We start from the raw sequence: 24,154 nt of genomic DNA on the forward strand, positions 1-24,154 counted from the left end.
AAAGTGCTGGGTGATAAGGGAACTATTTGTAATCTCTAGGAAATCTCCATGATACCCTGTCCATCTGCCTCTTTGATTGCTTTTCCTTCTTCCTGCCCCCCTTGTTGTTTTTCCAGTGTAGTTCAGGGGAAAATAGATGAGGTTGTCACTTTGGAGGAAGACTTCCTGGCTGCGCTCAGACTCAGGTCTATCAGCCGGTCTGCTCTTGGATAAAGGTTCTGCAGAACCTTGGAAACCCTGTTTTTCAATCCTGTTTCTGTAGACCTTGGTATTTCTCCTACCAGGACAGCCTATGGCAGAACTCGTTCAGATGGCAGCAGAGGGCAAGCCCAGGATCAGCAAGAACAAGACATAGCGCAGCCCCTGGGTTCCCTTTCTCTTCCTCCTTCTCTGCGTCACTGCGGCGTGGCTGGAAGTTTTGCACTGTGGTATCCTTGCCCCACGCCCCCCACGTATCTTCTGGGGGCAGCAAGGAGGGCTTTCTCTGCCAGCCGTCGTCTTCCCCGGGTTCTCCCTTCCTTCAGCCCTTCCAGCCACAGCCTGCCCTACTCTCGGGCAGAAGCAGAGAGAAGTCCAGCCACAGCCTGCCCTACTCTCGGGCAGAAGCAGAGAGAAGTCCAGCCACAGCCTGCCCTACTCGCGGGCAGAAGCAGAGAGAAGTCCAGCCACAGCCTGCCCTACTCGCGGGCAGAAGCAGAGAGAAGTCAAAGCTGATGGGTTGGGAGAGAGAGGCGGAGTGACACACGAGGTAGGCACAAAATAAGTCGCAAAGGCTGGATCGCGGAAAAATCCTGCCAGAGTGATGTGGAGATTGTGGAACTGGAGGAAGGGATGTGGAACCAGAGGGGGCATGCGAAGGAGAAGCGAAAATGTGGAAGTCACTCAGTCGTGCCCGACTCTGCGACCCCATGGACTGTATGTAGCCCGCCAGGCTCCTCTGTCCATGGAATTCTCCAGGCAAGAGTACTAGCGTGGGTAGCCATTCATTTCTCCTGGGGATCTTCCCAACCCAGGGCTCAAACCTGGGTCTGCCGCACCGCAGGCAGATTCTTTCCTGTCTGAGCCTCCAGGGAAGCCCTGACGTAAGATGAACCCCACAGCAAAAGAATCTCTAAAGAAAAGAGACTTTTCTAAATGCTAGCTAGTGACTTACCTTTTCTGGGAGTTTATCTCTAAACAACAAAATTTCAATGTAACAAAGCCACTGGGATTCCTCAAACGGTGTTGCCAAGTCTCCCAGAACCTCATGGCTCTTTCTCTGTGTATTTATTCCGCCAGACAGCATAGTCTCTAGTTGCATCTCTCCAGGCTCTAACACCGTGCCTGCCTGGGATGTAGTAGACACCCAGTGAGTGAGTGCTGGATGGATGGGCAGCCAGTGAAAGGGGGTAGAAATAGGGTATATAAAAATAAAGGCGTGTAAAATATGGACACAAGTGAAAGCAAAGCCGTGAACTAGTATCTGTTCACTCATGTCCACAGCAGCAGCATTCACGGTTACACAAAGGTAGAAGCAATGCAAGCGCCCATAAACAGACACTTTCCACAAATGGAGAAACAAAATGTGGTTTTGTACATCCAAGGAGATACTATGCAGCCTTAAAAGGAAGGAAATTTTCACATGCTCTGTAACGTGAGTGAACCTTGGAGGCTTGGTGTTAAGTGAGATAAACCAGCTATGAAGTGACGTATTGCATGATTCCTCTCAAACAAGGTCCTTAGAGGAGTTGAATTTGTAGGAAGATGAGCTAGAATGGCAGCTGCCAGGGGCCATGGAGAGGGGAGTGTTTAGTGTTTGATGGACACAGAGTTTCACTTGGGGAAGATGGTAAGTTTTGCAGATGAGTGATGGTGATGGTTGTGCATCAGTGTGGATGTGCTTAGTGCCACTGAACCATAGCAAACGGAGCAACTGACAAAGAATTAATCTCAAAAATATACAAGCAGCTCATGCAACTCAATACCAGAGAAATAAACGACCCAATCAAAAAATGGGCCAAAGAACTAAACAAACATTTCTCCCAGAAGACATACAGATAGCTAACAAACACATGAAAAGATGCTCAACATCACTCATTATCAGAGAAATGCAAATCAAAACCACAATGAGGTACCATCTCACACCGGTCAGAATGGCTGCTGCCAAAAAGTCTACAAACAATTAATGCTGGAGAGGGTGTGGAGAAAAGGGAACCCTCTTATACTGTTGGTGGGAATGCAGGCTAGTACAGCCACTATGGAGAACAGTGTGGAGATTCCTTAAAAAACTGGAAATAGAACTGCCATATGACCAGCAATCCCACTGCTGGGCATACACACCGAGGAAACCAGAATTGAAAGAGACACGTGTACCCCAGTGTTCATTGCAGCACTGTTTACAATAGCCAGGACATGGAAGCAACCTAGATGTCCATCAGCAGACGAATGGATAAGAAAGCTGTGGTACATATACACAATGGAGTATTACTCAGCCATTAAAAAGAACACATTTGAATCAATTCTAATGAGGTGGATGAAACTGGAGCCTATTATACAGAGTGAAGTAATCCAGAAAGAAAAACACTTATACAGTATATTAACGCATGTATGTGAAATTTAGAAAGATGGTAACGACAGTCTTATATGCGAGACAGCAAAAGAGACACAGATGTATGGAACAGACTTTTTGGATCCTGTGGGAGAAGGCGAGGGTGGGATGATTTAAGAGAATAGCACTGAAACATGTATATTATCATATGTGAAATAGATCACCAGTCCAGGTTCAATGCATGGAACAGGGTGCTCAGGGCTGGTGCACTGGGACAGCTCTGAGGGATCGGATGGGGAGGGAGGTGGGAGGGGGGTTCAGGATGGGGAACACATGTCCACCCATGGCAGATTCATGTCAGTGTATGGCAGAAACCACCACAATATTGTAAAGTAATTAGCCTCCAATTAAAATTAATTAATTTAAAAAAAAAGAAAAAAAAAGAAAGAAACGTGGATAGAGAACAGACTTATGGACATGGGGAGACAGGAGGAGAGGGTGAGATGTATGGAGAGAGTAACATGGGAACTGACATTACCATATGTAAAATAGACAGCCCTCAGGAATTTGCCATGTGTATCAGGAAACTCAAACAGGGGCTCTGCATCAACCTAGAGGGGTGGGGTGGGGAGGGAGGTGGGAAGGAGGTTCAGGAGGGAGGGGACATATGTATACCTATGGTTGATTCACGTTGAGGTTTGACAGAAAACAGCAAAATTCTGTAGAACAATTATCCTTCAACTTAAAAAAAAATTTTTTTAAGAGGAAAAAAAAATGGTTGAAATTTTAACCATGAATCCATCCATGTCCATCTACCTCTCCAGCCAGCCAGCCACCCATCTTTCCGTCCATCTATCTAGCCACTCACCCACCCATGACCTCGCCAACATTTATGGGACAGCTTTGCTAGGATAGGCTAAGGAACAAGACTTTTTAACACTACTGACTTTTTTAATGGTTTTCTCAAATGGCACCCATTGGCTTTTCCTGCCAAAATATACCCAGTGCATGAGTTGAGTTAGTCATCACTGTATTCATGGGAGTGAGCGCCCCTGACCCTCTTTCACAGATGAGGAGGCAAAGTTTTAACGAGATTAGTGACCTCTTGTCAGTGCAGTTTAGGACTTCAATTCAGAAACCGTGGCTTTAAATTCCAAACCTTAATGTTATACACAAATAAAGCAGGAGGGTGAGATGGAGGCAGCTGAGGGTATGGCAGGGAGGAGAGAAAGGGGAGCATGCAAGAGGTGGAGGGAAGAACCGCTGGACACATTTCACCCTCCATGGTGCTGAAACTCTGTTTCTTGACATACAACAAGTTTGTTGCAAAACATGCTCTCACAAAGGCAGCCAACCTGCAAGGTGACCTTCAGAGATCCAAGAGGGGGTATGCTGTAAGCTGAAGAGAGCTTACCTGAAGCCTGGTGAGCAGACTGCTCAGTTCATGCCAATATCAGAGTTAAATTGATAACTCTGAGAGTTTGCTTTTCTTCAGAGGTTTATCTAAAGCCACCATTTGCCTCTAAATCCAAACAGATGAGAATGTCAGCCTCATGTGAGACATGTTTGTGCTTGCCTGTATATAGGATTATACTATTGTTCAAGTGGACACTTTAACCTGGTTTCAATTTAAGCTTGATTCGTGTGTGTGTGAAGCATTACCATTTTCATATGTTCTTTCAAAGTTGCACCTTTGCAAATTTGCTTACACATATAAAGGCTTATTTTTCTAACATAATAAAACTGTAGAGTGGGTGGTTGCTGCTGGTTGCATGGTTTGAGGATTTGGGGGCCGCAGTTGCTAGTGTACTCTTGGCCTGTTCATGGTCCCAAGGTGGTTGCTGCTGTACGAACCATCATGTCAGAATTCCAAGCGAAAAAGTGGATGAACGGGGACGGAAAGCCACACTGGCGTGCCATCTGCCCTGAATCAGGTTCATCTGAAGAGCTTTCGCAGACACCCCACACTGTATTTCATTGACTGCTCCTCTACAGTGGAGGCTGGGGAAAAGTCTTTTAGAGGGGTGTGGTTCTGCTGTCAACAGTATAGAGATTCTCTTATAAAGGGAGGGTGGATGTTGGGAGGCAATTGCCATCTTTACCAGAGCCATACCTGTTAATACAGTCCTTCCCTACCAGATCTGTTTCTGAAGTTCATCCCACTGAACTCTGTCTATTCTGGCCACACTGTTTCGGTGATTGTAACATTATAATTCACTTGGAGACCGAAGAGTCTGATTTTTACTTTTGCATTCTATTGAGTTGGCATATAAGTCTGCTGAGATACTTAGTTTTTAACTAAATAATCTTTAAAATTTTTATTATATTAGCCCAAAATAAAACCTCCATGTTGAGACCTGTTATCTTAATTAAAACCATTGCTAAAGAATATAACCAAAAAGAAACATTCACAGATATAAAGAATAGACTATGGGTTACCAGTAGAGAGAGGGAAGGGGGAGGGGCCAGATTTGGATAGAGGATTAAGAGGTACAAGCTACTATGTATAAAATAAATAGGCTACATGAGTATATTGTACAACACAGGGACTATAGCCAATATTTTATAATAAGTATAAATAGACTATAACCTTTGAAAATTGTGAATCATTGTTTTGTACACCTGAAACTTAACATTATAAACCAACTACACCTCAGTAAAAATAAAAATAGTAATAAGAACCATTGCTCCAATGCCTCCTTTAGGAGATGCCAGCTGGAGAATTTTCTGAAGTCGTTTCTAGATTTGACTTTGGGTAAGACATTTTACACAAAACCTCTGCTTTTGAAGTTACTGTTTTGGCAGAATTTTCCTGAGACCTGCCGATTTTCTTTGTTCCATCCCTTTAAGTTCCTGGGTCTTAACTTTATTGTGTCTCTGTGCACACAAGTTCTCAGGACAATTCAGATCTTGACTCGGTCGTGGCAGCCTGACAGTGTTGCCAGCCTAGAATCTTTTAGTGAAAGTGCAGAAGCATATTGAATCTCCGGCTCGGCTCCCCACCACAGAAGACAAACAAAGGAGCCTTTCTGATGATTTTAAAACTGTGTGTGTCTAATCCGTTCAAGAAGAGTGTGGCCTGGCCTTAAGCCATTTCTGCTGTCCATAACCTTGACTCACATCTGCGGGCCCCTGTGCTGTCTCTGGGATGTAGTGATTTATGAGCATTGGAGATTCTACTTTAAATGCACATGTGGAAATCAGAGTTATTGTACCTCTTCAGTAGCTGCGTAACCTTTGAGGAATTAATTTTGGCCAGTGTGAAATAGAGAGTTAGCCATATAGAAGTTTCTGGAGTGGGATGGACCCCAGGTACACGCTGGACAGAGAAAGTTCTTTTTTCTTTCTAGCACACTAAACATGCATTTGTTTGTTCATTTGTTTGTTTAAAGGAGTTAAATGTTTTCTAGTTAAGCTTTTCCTCTTTATAGAAAAAGAAGCCAAAATAAAGCCACATTTTTAAATTAGAACATAAAGCATAAACTATGTATTGGTTTGTACTGGGCCAGCCAAGTATGGAAGGCAGAGATGAGAAGAACTAGAGAAAGGAATGTAACTTTGCTGTTTATAAACTTGGGAGGTAAAGATTAAGTACAGCAATAAACGTCTTGTTTGTAACCTTTTATATCTACAGAGAAGGAAATATTTGATTTAAGCTGTTGCCATCAGAGCTAAAATATGAGAGCATAGGTATTTTTGAACCAACCCTCAACCCGGTCCCCAGCCCCAATCTTTTTTTTTTTTCTCTTTCTTTCTTCCTATGGAAAAACCCAATGTTTTGCAACATAATGAGGGGGCACAAATGGTTACAAAATAAAAACTTCACCCAGTAGGATCATTTCTGGTCCTTTCAACTTCCTACTGCTGCTGCTAAGTTGCTTCAATAGTGTCCAACTCCATGGGACCCCATAGACCGCAGCCTGCCGGCCCTGGGATTCTCTAGGCAAGAACACTGGAGTGGGTTGCCATTTCCTTCTCCAACGCTTGAAAGTGAAAAGTGAAAGTGAAGTTGGTAAGTCGTGTCCAACTCTTAGCGACCCCATGGACTGCAGCAAAGACTTCTTAAGTCATATAGCTTTGCCCAGCAGGATACACAAGCAGCTTTTGAGGTTTGCCCTGTGGAGCAGATGAAACAAAGCCCAGAATCCTTGGCTGTCTCCTCATTGGTGTGACTATAAAAAGCTGGCTGAGTTTGGCACTTTTTTGCTCCATTGCTGCAAGCCCAGATTTCTGATGACCTTGAGGGTCGGACGTGAGGTAAATACATCCTGATTTGGGTTGCTCGTTTCCCATGTGACCTTAAATGACCCTATAAATCTCTCCCAAGCTTCAGAGGAGCCAGCCAAGTCGCTATTTGGAAGAATTATAATGTAAAGAGGTATTTGATAGACTGAGATTCCCATCCAGCATTTTTATTCAGACTTCTGTTCTCACATCTTGTGGGTTAAGTAAACCTTTGTTTAAGAAAAGTTGTGAGCATAGTCCTTGTACTTGTCAACAGAAGCCTGCTGCCTGTAGAAGAAACTCTCAGTTGTGACATGTTTCCCAGGGACCATAATCAGATCCCCTTTGGATAAAGGGCATCTGGTTGCCCCAGTGAGACGGTTTCAACTGAATGGACAATCTGAGCAACTGAGCCAAGGGAGGCCCTGTTCAAGGGTGTGTTTTGTGTACTCAAATTGCTGCAGCTTTCTCAGGACTGCTTTGTTAGTGGTTCCTGGAGATGGCTTTGCTTGCCAGGGATCCTAGAGGGAGTCACTGCAATTTTGTACTATCTAGAGAATTGCCCTAAAGATAATGAACTCGGGGAAAGTTTATAGCCACTGCAATGCAGGGAGTTACAGGAACAGTTCAGCTGGTTGTAACCACACGGAAGTAGTTCTATTGGCTCTCCTTGGGTGTCTTTTAAAGGAATTCTTTGGCTCTTGATCTTTCAAAAGATATAGAGCAGACATAGGGAAAAAATTCTAAATTTTAAAATTTTAAATTTAACTAGAGTAAATTTTTCTGCCTTTGAAAATCCAAGATGGGTGGATGTCTTCAAGAACAATATGCGGCAGGCATTAACAAAAAAAGAATGTTTTCAGGAAGTGAAAAACAAATAATAATTGAATGTCAGAATGAAGAGAATAATGAATGTACTCTTTTAGAAATATAATGAATGTACTATTTTATAAAACTGGGAAAGAGTCAATATGTTGGTTTCCCGAGAAATCATCCATCTTGTAAAGGTCCTAGTACCTGACTTCTGCATACCACAGTTCTCTTTGCATAGTTATTTCACATGCATGGTGGTATAAGACATTCATAACAGCACTGTTGGGTGTTATCCTGCTCAACACTTGGGAAATAAAAACTTACCCAAGATGAGCTGAGGGCTTTCCCAGGTGGCACGGCCTGCCAATGCAGGAGACGCAAGAGATGTAGGTTCGATCCCTGGGTCGGGAAGAGCCCTTGGAGAAGGAAGTGGCAACCCACTCCAGTATTCTTGCCTGGAAAATTCCATGGACGACTACAGTCCATGGGATCGCAAAGAGTCAGACACACCTGAGCATGCATGCGTGTGCAGATAAGATTAAATGGCTTAACCAGGGTCACTTGAGGCATTTTGGTGGCAGAGCCCAGATGGAACATGAGTCTTCTGACTTTGTCCTGCTGAGCAGCACTCTGGGCCAGGTAGGTGTGTACTTGGGGCAGGCGGTAGAGTATAAATAAGGCTTGTCCCAGAGACAGACATAAATAAGTTAACTGCTGCTGTGATGAGGGTGGGATTCCCTGGTGGCTCAGAGGGCAAAGAGTCTGCCTCCAATGCTGGATGAGTGTTGAGAAGCAAACAGGAGTACGCCATTCAGGAAAGAGATGCAAGAAGGGTGATTAGAGAGGACCAGAGGGAAGAATATTTCTCTTACAGCCTGAGGGATATGGAAGGGCCGGTCAGGCCAGGATTCAGGAAAAATGATCGCAGCGTGAGAATAGCAAGTGCAGAGGTCCTGAGGCAGGAAAGTGCAGAGGTCCCGAGGTGGTGTTCTAGGAACTTGTAGAAAGGCTGGAATTGCTTAGAGCTTAATGAGTGATTAAAAAAAAAAAAAAAAAACTGAAGTTAGTTGGAGAGGAAGGCAGGGGCAGGAGCTGGCTAGGCCTTCTGGCCATGGAAAGGACTTCTGATTTTAGTTCTGTGTGCAGTGAAACCCAAATGAAGGTGGTGTAGGTGTTGGGAGTGGGGCCAGGCTAGGTGTGTGATCTGACTGATGGTTTCCAAAGATCCCTTTGTCTACAGTACAGAGAGTGGGTTAGAGGGAAACAAGGCGGGCGGGTAAGGAGGTTACTTCATATACAAGCAAAAGGTGGTGCTGGCCTGGATTAGGGTGGCTCCTGCAGCGTGGAAACGGATGGGTGGATTCCCCGACCTTTTAGTTGTAGAACCAACAGGGTTCTTCTACTGCCGGGAGACTGCATGGCGGGCTTGCTTTACAGTTACTAGTGTAGGCTCTGAAATCAGCCACCGTTGAGAATCCTGGCTCTTCCACATCCTAGCTCTTTATCCTCTGAAACTCAGTTCCCGAATCTGAAACATGGAGATGATAGTACCTCCCCCACAGGTTTATTGGCTGAAATTCCTAAGAGTGTAAATGGTATTGGCGCTCAGCATGGGCCATTAGACAGATGGGCCTGTGTGCGCCGACGCTGGGAGAACAGCCTCAGCTAAGGGGGCAGGGGAGCCAGATGGACCCAGTGGCTTCTGAGGGACCTGGCGGGGGGTTGGGGGGCAGCAGACAGCCCCCTCTGCCCAGTCCCTTGAAGAGAAGCAGCTGGAAATACAAAGGCGCATGTGGTGGGGGAAGGTGAGGAGTGAGACAGCATCTGTTGATAACTAGGCCTCTGCTCCCTCACTTAGAGAAGGAGGAGTTTGGACGCAGATCGCCACCGAAGTCCCTGGCAACTTTAGCTTTTGCTTCTAAGCTTCTTCAGGAATTATGCGATAATTAAATCAGCTTTTGTGGGAAAGGCCCCACAAAATGTTTCAGTGTTTCTTCCTGTAGAAAAGTATGCTGACCTCAGTTAGAAATCCTTTGTTTTCTAACAGTTCACAGACCCAGTTTAGAATAGGACTCAGTTCAGTTCAGTCGCTCAGTCGTGTCTGACTCTCTGCGACCCCATGAATCGCAGCACGCCAGGCCTCCCTGTCCATCACCAACTCCCGGAGTTCACTCAAACTCACGTCCATTGAGTCGGTGATGCCATCCAGCCATCTCATCCTCTGTCGTCCCCTTCTCCTCCTGCCCCCAATCCCTCCCAGCATCAGAGTCTTTTCCAATGAGTCAACTCTTCACATGAGGTGGCCAAAGTACTGCAGTTTCAGCTTTAGCATCATTCCTTCCAAAGAAATCCCAGGGTTGATCTCCTTCAGAATGGACTGGTTGGATCTCCTTGCAGTCCAAGGGACTCTCAAAAGTCTTCTCCAACACCACAGTTCAAAAGCATCAATTCTTTGGCACTCAGCTTTCTTCATAGTCCAACTCTCACATACATGACCACAGGAAAAACCATAGCCTTGACTAGACAGACCTTTGTTGGCAAAGTAATATCTCTGCTTTTGAATATGCTGTCTAGGTTGGTCATAACATTCCTTCCAAGGAGTAAGCGTCTTTTAATTTCATGGCTGCAGTCACCATCTGCAGTGATTTTGGAGCCCAAAAAAATAAAGTCTGACATTGTTCCATTGTTTCCCCATCTATTTGCCATGAAGTGATGGGACCAAATGCCATCATCTTCGTTTTCTGAATGTTGAGCTTTAAGCCAACTTTTTCACTCTCCTCTTTCACTTTCATCAAGAGGCTCTTTGGTTCCTCTTCACTTTCTGCCATAAGGGTGGTGTCATCTGCCTATCTGAGGCTATTGATATTTCTCCCAGCAATCTTGATTGCAGCTTGTGTTTCTTCCAGTCCAGCATTTCTCATGATGTATTCTGCATATAAGTTAAATAAGCAGGGTGACAATATACAGCCTTGACGTACTCCTTTTCCTATTTGGAACCAGTCTGTTGTTCCATGTCCAGTTCTAACTATTGCTTCCTTACCTGCATATAGGTTTCTCAAGAGGCAAGTCAGGTTGTCTGGTATGCCCATCTCTTTCAGAATTTTCCACAGTTAATTGTGATCTACACAGTCAAAGGCTTTGGCATAGTCAAGAAAGCAGAAATAGATGTTTTTCTGGAACTCTCTTGCTTTTTCTATGATCCAGCAGATATTGGCAATTTGATCTCTGGTTCCTCTGCCTTTTCTAAAACCAGCTTGGGCATCAGGAAGTTTACGGTTCACGTATTGCTGAAGCCTGGCTTGGAGAATTTTGAGCATTACTTTCCTAGCATGTGAGATGAGTGCAATTGTGCAGTAGTTTGAGCATTCTTTGGCATTGCCTTTCTTTGGGATTGGAATGAAAACTGACCTTTTCCAGTCCTGTGGCCACTGCTGAGTTTTCCAAATTTGCTGGCATATCAAGTTCAGCACTTTCACAGCATCATCTTCCAGGATTTGAAATAGCTCAACTGGAATTCCATCACCTCCACTAGCTTTGTTCGTAGTGATGGTTTCTAAGGCCCACTTGACTTCACATTCCAGGATGTCTGGCTCTAGGTGAGTGATCACACCATCATGATTATCTGGGTCATGAAGATCTTTTTGTACAGTTCTTCTGTGTATTCTTGCCACCTCTTCTTAATATCTTCTGCTTCTGTTAGATCCATACCATTTCTGTCCTTTATTGAGCCCATTTTCACATGAAATGTTCCCTTGGTATCTCTAATTTTCTTGAAGAGATCTAGTCTTTCCCATTCTGTTGTTTTCCTCTATTTCTTTGCATTGATTGCTGAGGAAGGCTTTCTTATCTCTCCTTGCTCTTCTTTGAAACTCTGCATTCAGATGGTTATATCTTTCCTTTTCTCCTTTGCTTTTTGCTTCTCTTTACCTGCTCACAGCCTGGTAATTACTTGCCTTTTGCAATCATCCTTTTGACTACAAGGAGATTAAACCAGTCAATCCTAAAGGAAATCGGTCCTGAATATTCACTGGAAGGACTGAAGCTGAAACTCCAATACTTTGGCCCCCTGACGCGAAGAACTGACTCATTGGAAAAGACCCTGATGCTGGGAAAGATTGAAGGCAGGAGGAGAAGGGGATGACAGAGGATGAGATGGTTGGATGGCATCACTGACTGGTTGGACGTGAGTTTGAGCAAGCTCCGGGAGTTGGTTACGGACAGGCAAGCTCAGTCCATGGGGTCACAAAGAGTCAGGCATGACTGAGCGACTGAACTGAACTGACTGCGATCGTCCCTGTAGAACAATGATGTAAGGTCATCAGAGCAAAAAACTGGCCTTCCTGCTCCTTTGCTGACTTCAGGTGCTCTGGGGGCTCTGAAGAAATGCATCTAGGCTGTGCCATCCCTCCTCTCATGGTCTTACTCCATAACTTTCCTTGGGTTTGATGATGAGTATGTCATCGAGGGGAGAATGAGTGCAGTAGGACAGGATTTCTTTCTTAGGGAACTCATGTTTGTATTAGTGTTTTTAAGTAATTCCTCTCTGTAAGAAAGAAACAAAATTCTGACATTTTTGTATCAATAGACTCTTCAAATCTTATTTTTTACACTGACATGTAGTGATTCAAACTTTAAAAATTTACAGGAGGCCTTCCCAAGTGGCGCTAGTGGTAAAGAATCCACCTACCAGTGCAGGAGACGCAGGAGATAAAGGTTTGATCCCTGGGTCAGGAAGACGCCCTGGAGTAGGAAATGGCAACTTGCTCTGGTATGCTTGCCTGGAAAATTCCATGGTCAGAGGAGCCTTGTGGGCTACAGTCCATGGGGTCACAAAGAGTCAGACACGACTGAGTGACTGAGCACACACACACACACACACACACACACAAAGAGTCAGACACGACTGAGTGAGCACACACACACACACACACACACACACACACACACACACACAGGGTATATTCACTATGTAGACAGAAATTGCACCCAGAAATTTTTCTAAAATAATTAGGGATTCTCAGAGAACCCACTTTTTAGCACTGGTCACTGCAAGAACAAGTGAATCAGTGAATAGTCAGTGACAGGACACGAGAGTAGCTGATGGCGGAATTTCGTAGGGTGAGCTCACTTTCTTCTCCTTTCTTAGATTCCATTGACTGAAGCATGGACTAATCTCTTCATCAGCATGTGGGCTGACTCCAGCCCCTGGCTGCAGGAACAGACCTTGTTCATCAGCCAGCATTCCTTGAATTCTCCATTTAAACAAGCCCTTAAACTACCGAGTGGAAGGTCTCTGGACCTCAAACATGGTTCGATGTTCACTTCTGCTCCAACTTTAAGACAGTTAGATAAGACATAGTAATGAGAAATTTTAACTGAGGAGTAAAACTGTTGTGAAAATATTTTTTATTTATATTCCAAAAACCAGCATTGCCTACAGGGCTTGTCCCTGCAGCAAAACTGCCTTGGGTTCAAGTTCCAGCTGAAGCACTTTCTGGCTCTTTATGTCGTTGTTCAGTTGCTCAGTCGTGTCTGACTCTTTGTGACCCCATGGACCGCAGCACGCCAGGCCTCTCTGTCCATCACCAACTCCCTGAGTTCACCCAAACTCATGTCCGTTGAGTCGGTGATGCCATCCAACCATCTCATCCTCTGCCACCCCCTTCTCCTGCCTTCCCTCTTTCCCAGCATCAGGGTCTTTACCAATGAGTGGCTCTTCACATCAGGTGGCCAAAGTATTGGAGCTTCAGCTTCAGCATCAGTCCTTCCAAAGAATATTCAGCACTGATTTCCTTTAGGATGGACTGGTTTGATCTCCTTGCAGTCCAAGGGACTCTCAAGAGTCTTCCCCAACACCACAGTTCAAAGTCATCACTTCTTCAGTGCTAGCGCTTTATAACCTTGGGCAATCTCTTAATCTCCATGTGCCTCCGTTTCCTGTCGTGTTAGAGGGATACAGGTAGCATCTACCTGGTTGATCCGTGGAGGAAACTGCTGCTACATGTGGAGTACCTAGAATCATGTAACAGCTCTTTCCTGAGTGGTTCTACATTAATAATCATGGTATTGCTAAATTAATAAAGAGCATTACATGAAAGCATTCAGGCATTGACTCTAAAATATTGAATTGATGTCAACACTTTGGGGTAAAATGGGAGACAGATTGAAAAGTAGCCCAGTAAGCCCTAGGTCTGGGCAGGATCTTTAACGAAGTCAGTGAGTAGTGGTAGAAACAGGAGGAGGAAGGAGGCTGGGGGGCCGAGGAGGAGATGGTGAGGCCGAGGGGGAAGCCACACCAGCGTTACCCAGGGAGCCAGGGTCTGGACTGTGCCCAAGCTCCGTGCATTACCTCGTTTGGCCTTCAGATCCCTTTAGGTAGTTACTGTTAGTTACATCCTTCTACTGATGGGGCAGGGGGGTGGCGGGTAAGGGGCTCGCCCAGGGACCCACCCGGGGCCTCCCACCAGCTAAAGCCTGGCTGTGCGCCAGGCCCACGTGTGACCGCCTCTTCTCCCGCTCAGCCTGGAGCAGGAAGGTAACTCTCAGCCGCTCTGTTCTGCCTTCTGCCTTCCCACCTCCTCATGTGGCCAGAAAAGTGCAGATCCTTTCCTTCACACTGTCTGCCTATAATTACCTAGTGGATTCTTTTCTTAAAAAAAAAAAAAAAAACAATCAGTGTACATCCTGTGTAATACTGGGGAAAAAACCAAGATTCAGTCTTCCCAGACAAGCTGGGCACTGGGAAAGAAAAGACCTGGGACGTGTTCCGAGGGCGTCTGTGGGGACTCCTTTAACCCAGGCTCCCGAACCCTCCCAGCGCAGGGAGCGGGGAGCCTTTCCAGTCCCCGGTTTGAGACTCAAGAGGGTCTCAAGAGGGTTGCTTTTCCAGTCTTAAAGCTATTGCCACTCCGGGGACTGCAGCCTGGGTCTGGAGGCCCTGAGCCCTCCCATCTGCTTTCTCTCCCCGGCCTCCCCCTGTGCGCTCCTGGGAAGGTGTGCGGGTGTGCAGGGAGGGAGCAGGCAGGGGAGGGAGGTGCGGGGCGGAGGCCAGCTCGCCTGCAACATGGACGGTGGGCCCCGCATTCTCGGTGCCCAAGCTAGACCACATTCGCCATTTTCCTTCCCTGGTTATTCCCGTTCCCTTCCTGCCCCTGTGAGGAGGCAGGCACTGCAGTGACAGCCCTGGGTTTTAAACTGCCGATGAAGGAGAGGTCGCTGAAGAGCTGCTAATGGCTGTGGCCATTTAACCCTGAAGGCAGTTATACCCACTTAGCTGGGGTGTGCTTTGGTGTGCCTGCTGTTTCCTTTTAAGACTGTGAACGATGCCTGGGAGGGCAGGGGGAGAGAAGATGGTTTGGGAAGAATGCTTTATTCCTCGTCCCTGTTGGGGTTTTATTGAATTATCCAGATAGAACTCATTTGATGAGTCAACCTTTGTTGCCATTTCCTTCTGCGTCATCACGAGGCACTTGCACCCGTGTAGTGTAGTGATGACTCCCCAGCACGTCAGCTTCCTCTCCTGCCTGGCTGGGTAGGAAGGAAACACCCCTTCTCCCAGGAGCGGGGAATTATTTGTAATGTAATTATAAGACTACTTCAAGGAAGAGACACACCTGCCTGCTCTCTGCCCATGAGCCATTCAGAGGGAAAGAGCAGATGGGGTGCTTGTCGAGGGGGCATGGCTGTGCTGGTTCCCAGGACAGTCTGAGCTGGGCCAGGAGGCCGTGGCTGCCCAGGGGAGGGTCGCAGGGCGCCTGGGGCAGGAGAGGTGGCAGCCTACTGAGAGAAGTCCTATGGGAGGGCTCTGGGCCCTGGGTCTGAGCTTTGCCAACCAGGGAGGAGAGTTAATTCTAAAGGAAGACAGGGAGGGAATCGGGCCGGCCCAGAAGCTTGCTTTCTGACTCCTCACATGCCAGGCATTTTTAAGAAGGAGAACTTACCTGTCTCCAGGGTAGCCTTTAACATCAGGGAAGCCAGCAGCCTTCCAGTTCTGTCCTGTCCTAAGTCCTCGTGAAGCATCTTAACCTGCTCACTATGGCCAAAAATGCTTTTGAAAGCACTCCCTTTCCCAAGTTAGAAGGAACAAGGGGTGGAGGTACAAGCCTTTGGATCAGAAAGAGCTTTTATCAAATCCTGAAAGGGGCTTTCAGCCTCTTCCCAGCTCTGGGGAGAGTCAGCAGGTTATCCCCCCGGGCGCTGAAGCCTTTGCTTTTAATAAGTGTGAGGGTGATGGTCAGCAAAGATGTTGTCTGGGCCTGGTAACTGGGAAGGAGAAGAAAGGATGCATTTGAGGGGTATTTGTGAGATGACCATATGGGTGTACAGGAAATGGAAGAGTCAAGTGGCTCTTGCATTTCAAGCTTGAGTCATTGAGTGGATAAATTGAGATGGAAAACACAGGAGAGGTGAAGGTGTCCTGTTCACTTACGGACTCATTGAAGTGGAGTGCCCAAGGGGTGTCTAAGTGGGGATGTCTATCAAGCAATTGGATGTTCATGTCAGAAGCTTAGGCAAGAGGTGGAGGGTGAAGATAAAGACGCTGGCAGTGTGTACATGGAAGGTGGAATCCTGAAAGCAAGGGAAAGTGTTCCTGAGAAGAGCAGTAAGCTGAGAATAGGACCCTGGGGAAACCAGAGGAGAGTCTGAGGCGTGGCAGGAGAACACAGACTCTGCAGGGCACTTCACTGTTGATAAATAAGGTGTCATTCTTTAAAAGGAATAATTCAGGTGAAGGTGGATCAGAGTATGTCATTCCTACAGGAGCTTTTTCAATTAATCTATATAAAATAAATCTACAAAAGTAAATCAGGTTCAAATGTCTTGCTATTTCTAAGGAAATTGGGTTCAATGATTATGTCCTTGTCTAAGATTTATTGAGATGTATAGGGAAGTTCTATGTGGGCTCCTCAGACCTCCCCAGTTCTCAGTATTTGAACCTGCTGGAAGCATTGCAAGGAGCTTGGCCAGCCTTGCTGTCCTCAAGCCTCGGGGTAATACTTTGTGGATTTGCCTATTTCCTGCTGCTCCCCAAATAAGTACATGTAATGCCCGTCCACTCGGTAGCCCATTTTTATCTGATAAAGTAATATAATCATTTTTTAAACATGTTCGTCTATTTGGGTGCAGTAATATAATCATTTTTAACATTCAAATAGTCCAAAAGGCTATCTGATGAAAAATGAATCCCCTCTCCCCCAGGCCCCAGATTCTTAGTCCTTATGAAAATGTTGGTGTTCAGCTGCCTGTTTTTGTCAATAAAGTTTTATTGGCACACGGGTATTTGCACACAGTCACATCCAGTCAATTTACCCACTGTCTGTGGCTGCTTTCCCACTACAGTGGCAGAGTTGAGCAGCTGTGACAGAGAAAGAAAAAGCTCACTGACGTGTGCTCTTTGTGTGTAGGCTGCTGGGTATATATAGTCTTTTTTTGGACACAAATGTGAGCTCATTCCACACTGTTTTCTGCATGCTCCTGTTTCTGTTTCACAGTCTGTGGTGTGGGCTGTCCCACAGAGGCACGTGCACACTCGTCTCAGGTTGGGTGTAATTAATCACTGCCCTGTAGGACATCTTAGTGGTTTTCAGGTTTTAGCCTGACCTGCAGGGAACCTTCACACACACATGAACTCTTCTGGATAAGTACATAAAGCTGACAGATTCAGCCAAACTGGCCCCCTACCACATACCCTCAGTGAGTCAGATTCTTTTCCTTTTAAGGGCTAAATTGCTAATCCCTGTGAGGAAAAGGGAGCTAACAAAATAAGGGAAATGTGCAAGTTTACCACATTTGTGCAATCTGAATAAAATTTTACAATGTCTAATATTTACTGTAGCCTCCTTTAGGGTCTGCCCAATGCTCTTATTTCTGAAGGCGACTGTCTTAGTCTACACAGGCAGCTATAATAAGATATCACAGACTGAGTGGCTTATAAACAACAGAAATATATTGCTCACAGTTCTAGTGGCTGGGATGTCCAGGATCAAGACTCCAGCAGATTCCATGCCTGATGAACGCTTGCTTCTTAGCTCACAGATAGCAGTCTTCCCACAGTTTCCCTCACTTGATGGAAGGGGCAAGGGAGCTAGCCGGGAGGTCTCTTTTATAAGAGCACCTATCCTATGTATTTGGACTTCACTCTCAAGACCTAAAAACTTCCCCCAAAGCCCCACTTCCTGATCAACTTAAATTGGCGATCAGGTTTCAACTTTAATTTGGGGGGAGGATGCAGACATTCGGTTTATAGCAGTGGAGTTGAGTGCGCTTTCACCATTTGACTTCAGATCTAGGTCTAATCAGAATCTGAAGGTAAAAATTAAGATGGGTATCCCTTTTAGCCTCAGTTGGGTCGTTTACATTTTCAGTGACCTCTTTGTTGTTGTTATCCAGTCACTCAGTTGTGTCCAACTCTTTTCGACCCTGTGAACTGTGTGCAGCACTCCAGGCTTCCCTGGTCTTCACCATCTCCCAGAGTTTGCTCAAACTTATCTCCATTAGGTCGGTGATGCCATCCAACCATCTCATCCTGTGTCACCCCCTTCTCCTCCTGCCTTCAATCTTGCCCAGCATCAGGGTCTTTTCCAATGAGTCAGCTCTCTGCATCAGGCGGCTAAAGTTTTGGAGCCGCAGCTTCAGCATCAGTCCTTCCAACGAATATTCAGGACTGATTTCCTTTAGGATGGACTGGTTGGATCTCCTTGCTGTCCAAGGGATTCTCAAGAGTCTTCTCCAGCACCACAGCTCAAAAGCATCAGTTCTTTGGTGCTCAGATTTCTTTATGGTCAAACTCTCACATCTGTATATGACTACTGAAAAATCCAGTCTTCTAGACCTCTGTGCAAACCACAGCAATCCTTCTGCAAATATGCTAAGCATAAAATCAGACAATTAAGATACTTAGTACCTATATTTAAGGAGTTAACATTATTTTTCATTCTAATATTTGGTAACCAATATCTCTCAAAATTAGATATCTAACAGAGAATGCGACAAAATACAACCCTTGAACATATTTCCATTTCCTTATTTCTGGATTCTTTAAAGGGCAAGAACCCTTATTTAAATCATTTCTGGGCCCAGCATTCTGCCTAGTGTGTGGTAGGCACCTAGTGGATGTTGGTTGAACTGAGCTAATTTTCTCTTCCTATTTCAACTGAATTGTTCGTCTGTTCTCTTACAGAATGAAGACATTCAAATGTTGTTTTAAATATCACCTACAACAGAAAGTTTTCATCCTGTTTCTAACCCTATGGCTATTCTCCTTGTTGAAGCTCCTAAATGTTAAACGATTCCTCTTCCCTGAACGGGGCATTTACTTGGTTGAGTACTCTCTGAGCACCTCGCCTTTTGTAAGGAACAGATACACCCATGTCAAGAATGAAATCGGATATGAGATTAACTGTTCGGGTGTCTATGAACAGGAGCCTTTGGAAATTGGCAAGAGTCTGGAAATAAGAAGAAGAACCATCGTCGACTTGGATGATGACGACGTTGTGGCAATCACCAGTGATTGTGAGATTTATCAGGCGCTACGAAGCTACGATGAAAAGCTTGTTTCAGAGGAGGAGAAAAGCTTCCCAATAGCCTATTCTTTGGTTGTTCACAAAGATGCAATTATGGTTGAAAGGCTAATCCTCGCTATATACAACCAGCACAATATTTATTGCATCCATTATGACCAAAAATCATCGGATACCTTCAAAGTTGCCATGAACAATTTAGCTAAGTGCTTCTCCAATATTTTCATTGCTTCCAAGTTAGAGGCTGTGCAGTATGCACACATTTCCAGACTCCAGGCTGATTTGAATTGCTTGTCAGACCTCCTCAAGTCTTCAGTTCAGTGGAAATATGTTATCAACCTGTGTGGGCAGGATTTTCCTTTGAAGTCAAACTTCGAATTAGTGTCAGAGTTGAAGAAACTCAATGGATCGAATATGTTAGAGACAGTGAAACCCCCTAGCACTAAGACGGAAAGATTCACTTTTCACCATGAACTCAAACAGGTACCTTATGAATATGTGAAACTACCGATGAGGACGAACATTTCCAAGGAGGCCCCCCCTCATAACATCGAGATATTTGTTGGCAGTGCTTATTTTGTGTTAAGTCGAGCATTCATTAAATATATTTTCAACAACTCCTTTGTTAAAGACTTTTTCGCCTGGTCTAAAGATACATACTCACCTGATGAGCACTTTTGGGCTACCTTAATTCGGGTACCAGGAATCCCTGGGGAGATTTCTAAGACAGCCCAGGATGTGTCTGACCTGCAGAGTAAGACCCGCCTGGTCAAATGGAATTATCTAGAAGGCCTTTTCTATCCCAGTTGTACTGGCTCTCACCTCCGAAGTGTGTGTATCTATGGAGCAGCGGAACTAAGGTGGCTTATGAAGTACGGACATTGGTTTGCTAATAAATTTGATTCTAAGGTGGACCCCGTCTTGATTAAATGCTTGGCAGAAAAGCTTGAGGAACAGCAGAGAAAGTGGATCACACTGTCTTCAGCAAAGTTATTGATGGTTAAACCTTCCATAACCACCTCGTGATAAAATCGTAATGGATAAAAGGTGAAGATGGAATTGCATGCTATACCATGGCCAGTACCATTGGAAAGGTGTCTACAATTCCATGAGCAAGGGAAAGTGACCTGGCCTTTGGTGACAACTAGTCTGCAATTGGCTGGGTGTTTTTATGTGTTTTCACTTGTAATCTCACTGAGCTAAGTGGGAGATTTTAAACAGTCAGTAATCTGATCTGTATTGAGTTTCTGCTGTATACCAGGCACTTTTTAAAAAAACGTACAGGAATTAAATCCAAGTTGTCATGAGTACAGTTACCCCAGTCACACAGCAATCTTTATATCTTAGGTTCTCCGCATAACAATCGGGTGCCATTGAAGAGTAGTGGAGTGATCACATAACCGTGTTCACCACCAGTTTCAGAGCAGTGTTTAAGCACAGTGACCACACTCCACTTGCCGGTTAATTCAGCTCCTTAGACTCTCCTCAACCATTAGGATATTAGAAAGACTGTACTACCTCAGAAGAACTCAAAGAATTGGTCAATTTCCTACTTGCCAAAGCGCAGCTTACCTTGTGGAGCCTTGTTTGTTGAGCGCAGGGCCCAGGACTTTGACGGCCTGCGTTTCTACTGTGTGAGTGTCAGGAAGGTGGTGGGGGGCCTGGAGGAGGGCGGGTGCTGCTGAGCGGGAATGAAGGGATCCGTATGATTTTCCGTCACATTTCGCAATGGTGTCCTGAACGGCCTCCTATTTTAATTCAGCTGTTTCTTTAAAACATATTTTCTGGTTAAAATTAAAAACTGCTCAACAGCTCAGTGTCACTCTCCAGAGCATCGAACCTAAGTCTTTCAGTTCACAGATTATCAGTATATGTAAGTTGTTGTTGTTTTTTTACAGCGCAATAGGTTTAATTTTGTTTCATGAAACTGTCAAGCTAAGAATTACTGAATTTTCTTCAAAAGATGGTATGAAATAAGACAGCTTTCTAAATTAACTATTAGTCATTTAAAACATGTTCTTCTTCAACAGCTATCAAGTAGAGTTCAAACGTAAAATCATCAAAGCTCTAAGTTTATTGCAGTGTTCTCAGCTTTGATCCAAGAGAGAAAAAGCTAATTTTCCTAAGGACATAGCAAGGGAATTCACTAATAATATTTTGTGAAACTACACCTTAGAAAACTACCAAAATGAGTCAAAATATACATGTATTTTCCTGTAATTACTGTGCTGGAGGTGAAATGAGACAGGAGTGAGGGTCCTCAGAACAGGTTATAGTATTTTTATGTCTACTGGGAAATCATGAAACTCATGTCAGAATTTCTTGGTGATCTTATGTTTCAATGTCAGCCTCAGTAACTACATAAAGATATGGTAATCCAGGCTAGTCTGAGACAGTTGGGAAGATTGAAGTATTTAAATTGTTTTAAAATGTCTGTGTTCTATGTGGGAGATGCCTTTTGCTTGTTTTGAAGTTTATGATACAGTCTGCCAAGTGGCACTGCTTCCGTCTCCCTTTCCTTTTCTTATGAACTCTTTTATCCTCTCTTTTTTTCTGCCTCCTTCAAATTACCAGTTTGTCCGTGTGTGTGACTGTGACAAGCTTGTTGCTTTCATCTCCAGGAGCCTCAGTTTTCTTCGTCTATAAAGGGAACACGTGGGTGTGTCCTGGCTGCCTCACAGATTTCTGTTTGAGGGTATCAAATGCAATCATGTATGAAGTGGCTTGAAGATGGGGACAAATTATTGAAATACCAGCAAGCAGTCTTACTGTGAGGGAAACAGAGATCCCAACCCCATTGTGATACTTAACCATTCACCTTTTCTGAAAAACCTTCCAAATATACAAAGAAGGCACAATCTTCAAGGCAACTTCTGTAACTGAGTCCAGTTATGAAGAAACCCCTGTCCCGACACCTGGGGTCCTTTTTAAGCCAGTAGGATTAGGAAATTGGCCCAGTGGCTTAAATGAGGAGTAGGGGTAGAAATACTTTTCCTACCACCCAGGCTTAAAAACACAAAGCTCAGCTGAAATATTTTTTATGCCTTTGGTCATCAGTGTAATGTAAATGATGAGAGATAAATACCGACCTTCTGGTCCAATGTCTTGTCTCCTGGTGAGAAATGATCCTAGCCTTTGTTTAGTGGGAAATTTTCCAGATGTTAGTGACTTTAATGCCATATTCAAGTGAAGCGTGGCGCCATGAAGAGGTGGCGGTGCCTTGTCCCCATGGACACACTTCTCAGGATTCAGTTCCTGGCAGTTTGCCTGTCGTTTTGGGGAGCTTGTCAGATCATTCTCTCTTGCCTTGGGAATCCCGCAGATTCCTGCATGCCTTCAAACCTCCTTCAAACCTGATTCTCCCCTAAAATGTTTTAGTATGATTCTCTCTAGTCTGGAGAATGTTTTGGCAATCTGTGTTTTATAATAATTCTTTGCATAGTATTTATTGATACTAGATTCTATGTTATTTGATGATGAGACCATTACCTTGGAGTTTGTAAATTAGATAATAGTGAAAGAGCCACGCAAATATGTCTACATTATGTGAATAATCTACTGTAATTTAAAGACCAGTGTTGCTGCTATTTTAAATGTGTGGGTCATTTTAATTGAAATATATGTAATGTTTAAATTTAGGGAATTAAATTTGAAGATTTCTCTTGCCTTCCAGAATGTGAATATTATGCATAAGTATATATATTTTTAACATATTGTGAAGAAAACAAAACGACAATCTTTTCATGAGAATGTAAAGTGAATGATGATGATGGAATGAGGTTTGATTTTTGTTAACATTTTTATCAACATGTCTTGAAATCTCCAACTTTTTTTCCCATGTTTCTTGAAAGATGTGTTCCCATTATATGAGTTTAAAATAGATTGGGGTTGCATTTTTGTATTATGCTGTTACTAGATGTTAATCTCTAGTACTGTCAAATAAAATGTGCCTCTAAAACCAAGACCTTGGAATCTCTGATGTTTCATTTTTCTGGTTGTACTGGTTCCCCACATTCTTTCAGTTGATGACACTTGCCCAATATTCAAAGAGGACAGTTAATTTCACCTCAGAGTCAAAATTAAAAAATCAGTGTGTGTATTATATGCACAATATAGGTGTACAAACTTGAATTTAATTTGGCAAAGTCTCAAAGGATGTTCTAGAATTTCTCTTAATTTTCCTTCAGGTTAGTTTCTCCTCTCAGATTAACTATATAGAGTAGTATTCTTGCTTGCTTGATTACTTTATGGAAGTTTGTTCTTAATAGAGTAGGTTGAGCTCTTTCTCTTTCATTCCTCAGTCCCTGGAAAAGCAACACTTCCTCTCTACACCAGGATGCCTGCCCTGGCTGTGAGCCCCATGGGTATGAGGAGGCTGCACCAGGATCCTCCGACTCGATGGGTGGGTGATTCTGGATGAGTTTCTCTCTGTCCTGGGTAACACCGTCTTTGCAGCTCTACTAAACTGAGGGGTATTTGGCATCACTGTTGGCCCCACCTCCACCCCTGCTCTGAAGATCCTCCTGGCCAGTTAGTTTTCTTCTAGCACCCTTCTAAAGTGGCAACAGTCACCATCCTCCCTAACTAACAAGGAGTATGCATGTCACACTCATAATTCACAATCCATCTTGAGGAATAAGGCTGTTTTAGGAAAACTCAATATAAAACATGAACATCTCCTTTAACCTAAGGTTAATTCTAGGTCTTACCAAGCTGGACAACTTTGCAAACCCACAGTAATCCCATGGAAGAATCTGGGCTGCTTTAGGTAGCGGCAGTGGTAGGGCGGGGATACAGCATGGCATCGACGACCCATTAGGCTTGATTTCCAGACTCCGTTCAGTTCAGTCACTCAGTCGTGTCTGACTCTGCAACCCCATGGACTGAAGCACACCAGGCCTCCCTGTCCATCACCAGCTCCCTGAGTTTACTCAACCTCATGTCCATTGAGTCAATGATGCCACCTAGCCATCTCATCCTCTGTCACCCCCTTCTCCTCCTGCCTTCAATCTTTCCCAGCATCAGGGTCTTTCCCAAGGAGTCAGCTCTTCACATCAGGTGGCCAAAGTAT

At 44.5% G+C, this 24,154-nt stretch overlaps 1 protein-coding gene across 1 annotated transcript in view; it reads left to right on the forward strand.

Annotated features, from left to right (window-relative positions):
- Nucleotides 1-23,045, forward strand: part of GCNT4 (glucosaminyl (N-acetyl) transferase 4, core 2) — a 28,896-nt gene extending 5,851 nt beyond the window's left edge. The window contains exon 2 of the mRNA XM_018053704.1: nucleotides 18,744-23,045. Within this exon, the coding sequence (XP_017909193.1) occupies nucleotides 18,745-20,109 (1,365 nt within the window). The 5' untranslated portion in view covers nucleotide 18,744 and the 3' untranslated portion in view covers nucleotides 20,110-23,045. The remainder of the gene's footprint in view (nucleotides 1-18,743) is intronic.

The sequence above is a fragment of the Capra hircus genome, chromosome 10 (genome assembly GCF_001704415.2).
Source record: "Capra hircus breed San Clemente chromosome 10, ASM170441v1, whole genome shotgun sequence".
In the NCBI taxonomy this organism is placed as follows: Eukaryota; Metazoa; Chordata; class Mammalia; order Artiodactyla; family Bovidae; genus Capra; species Capra hircus.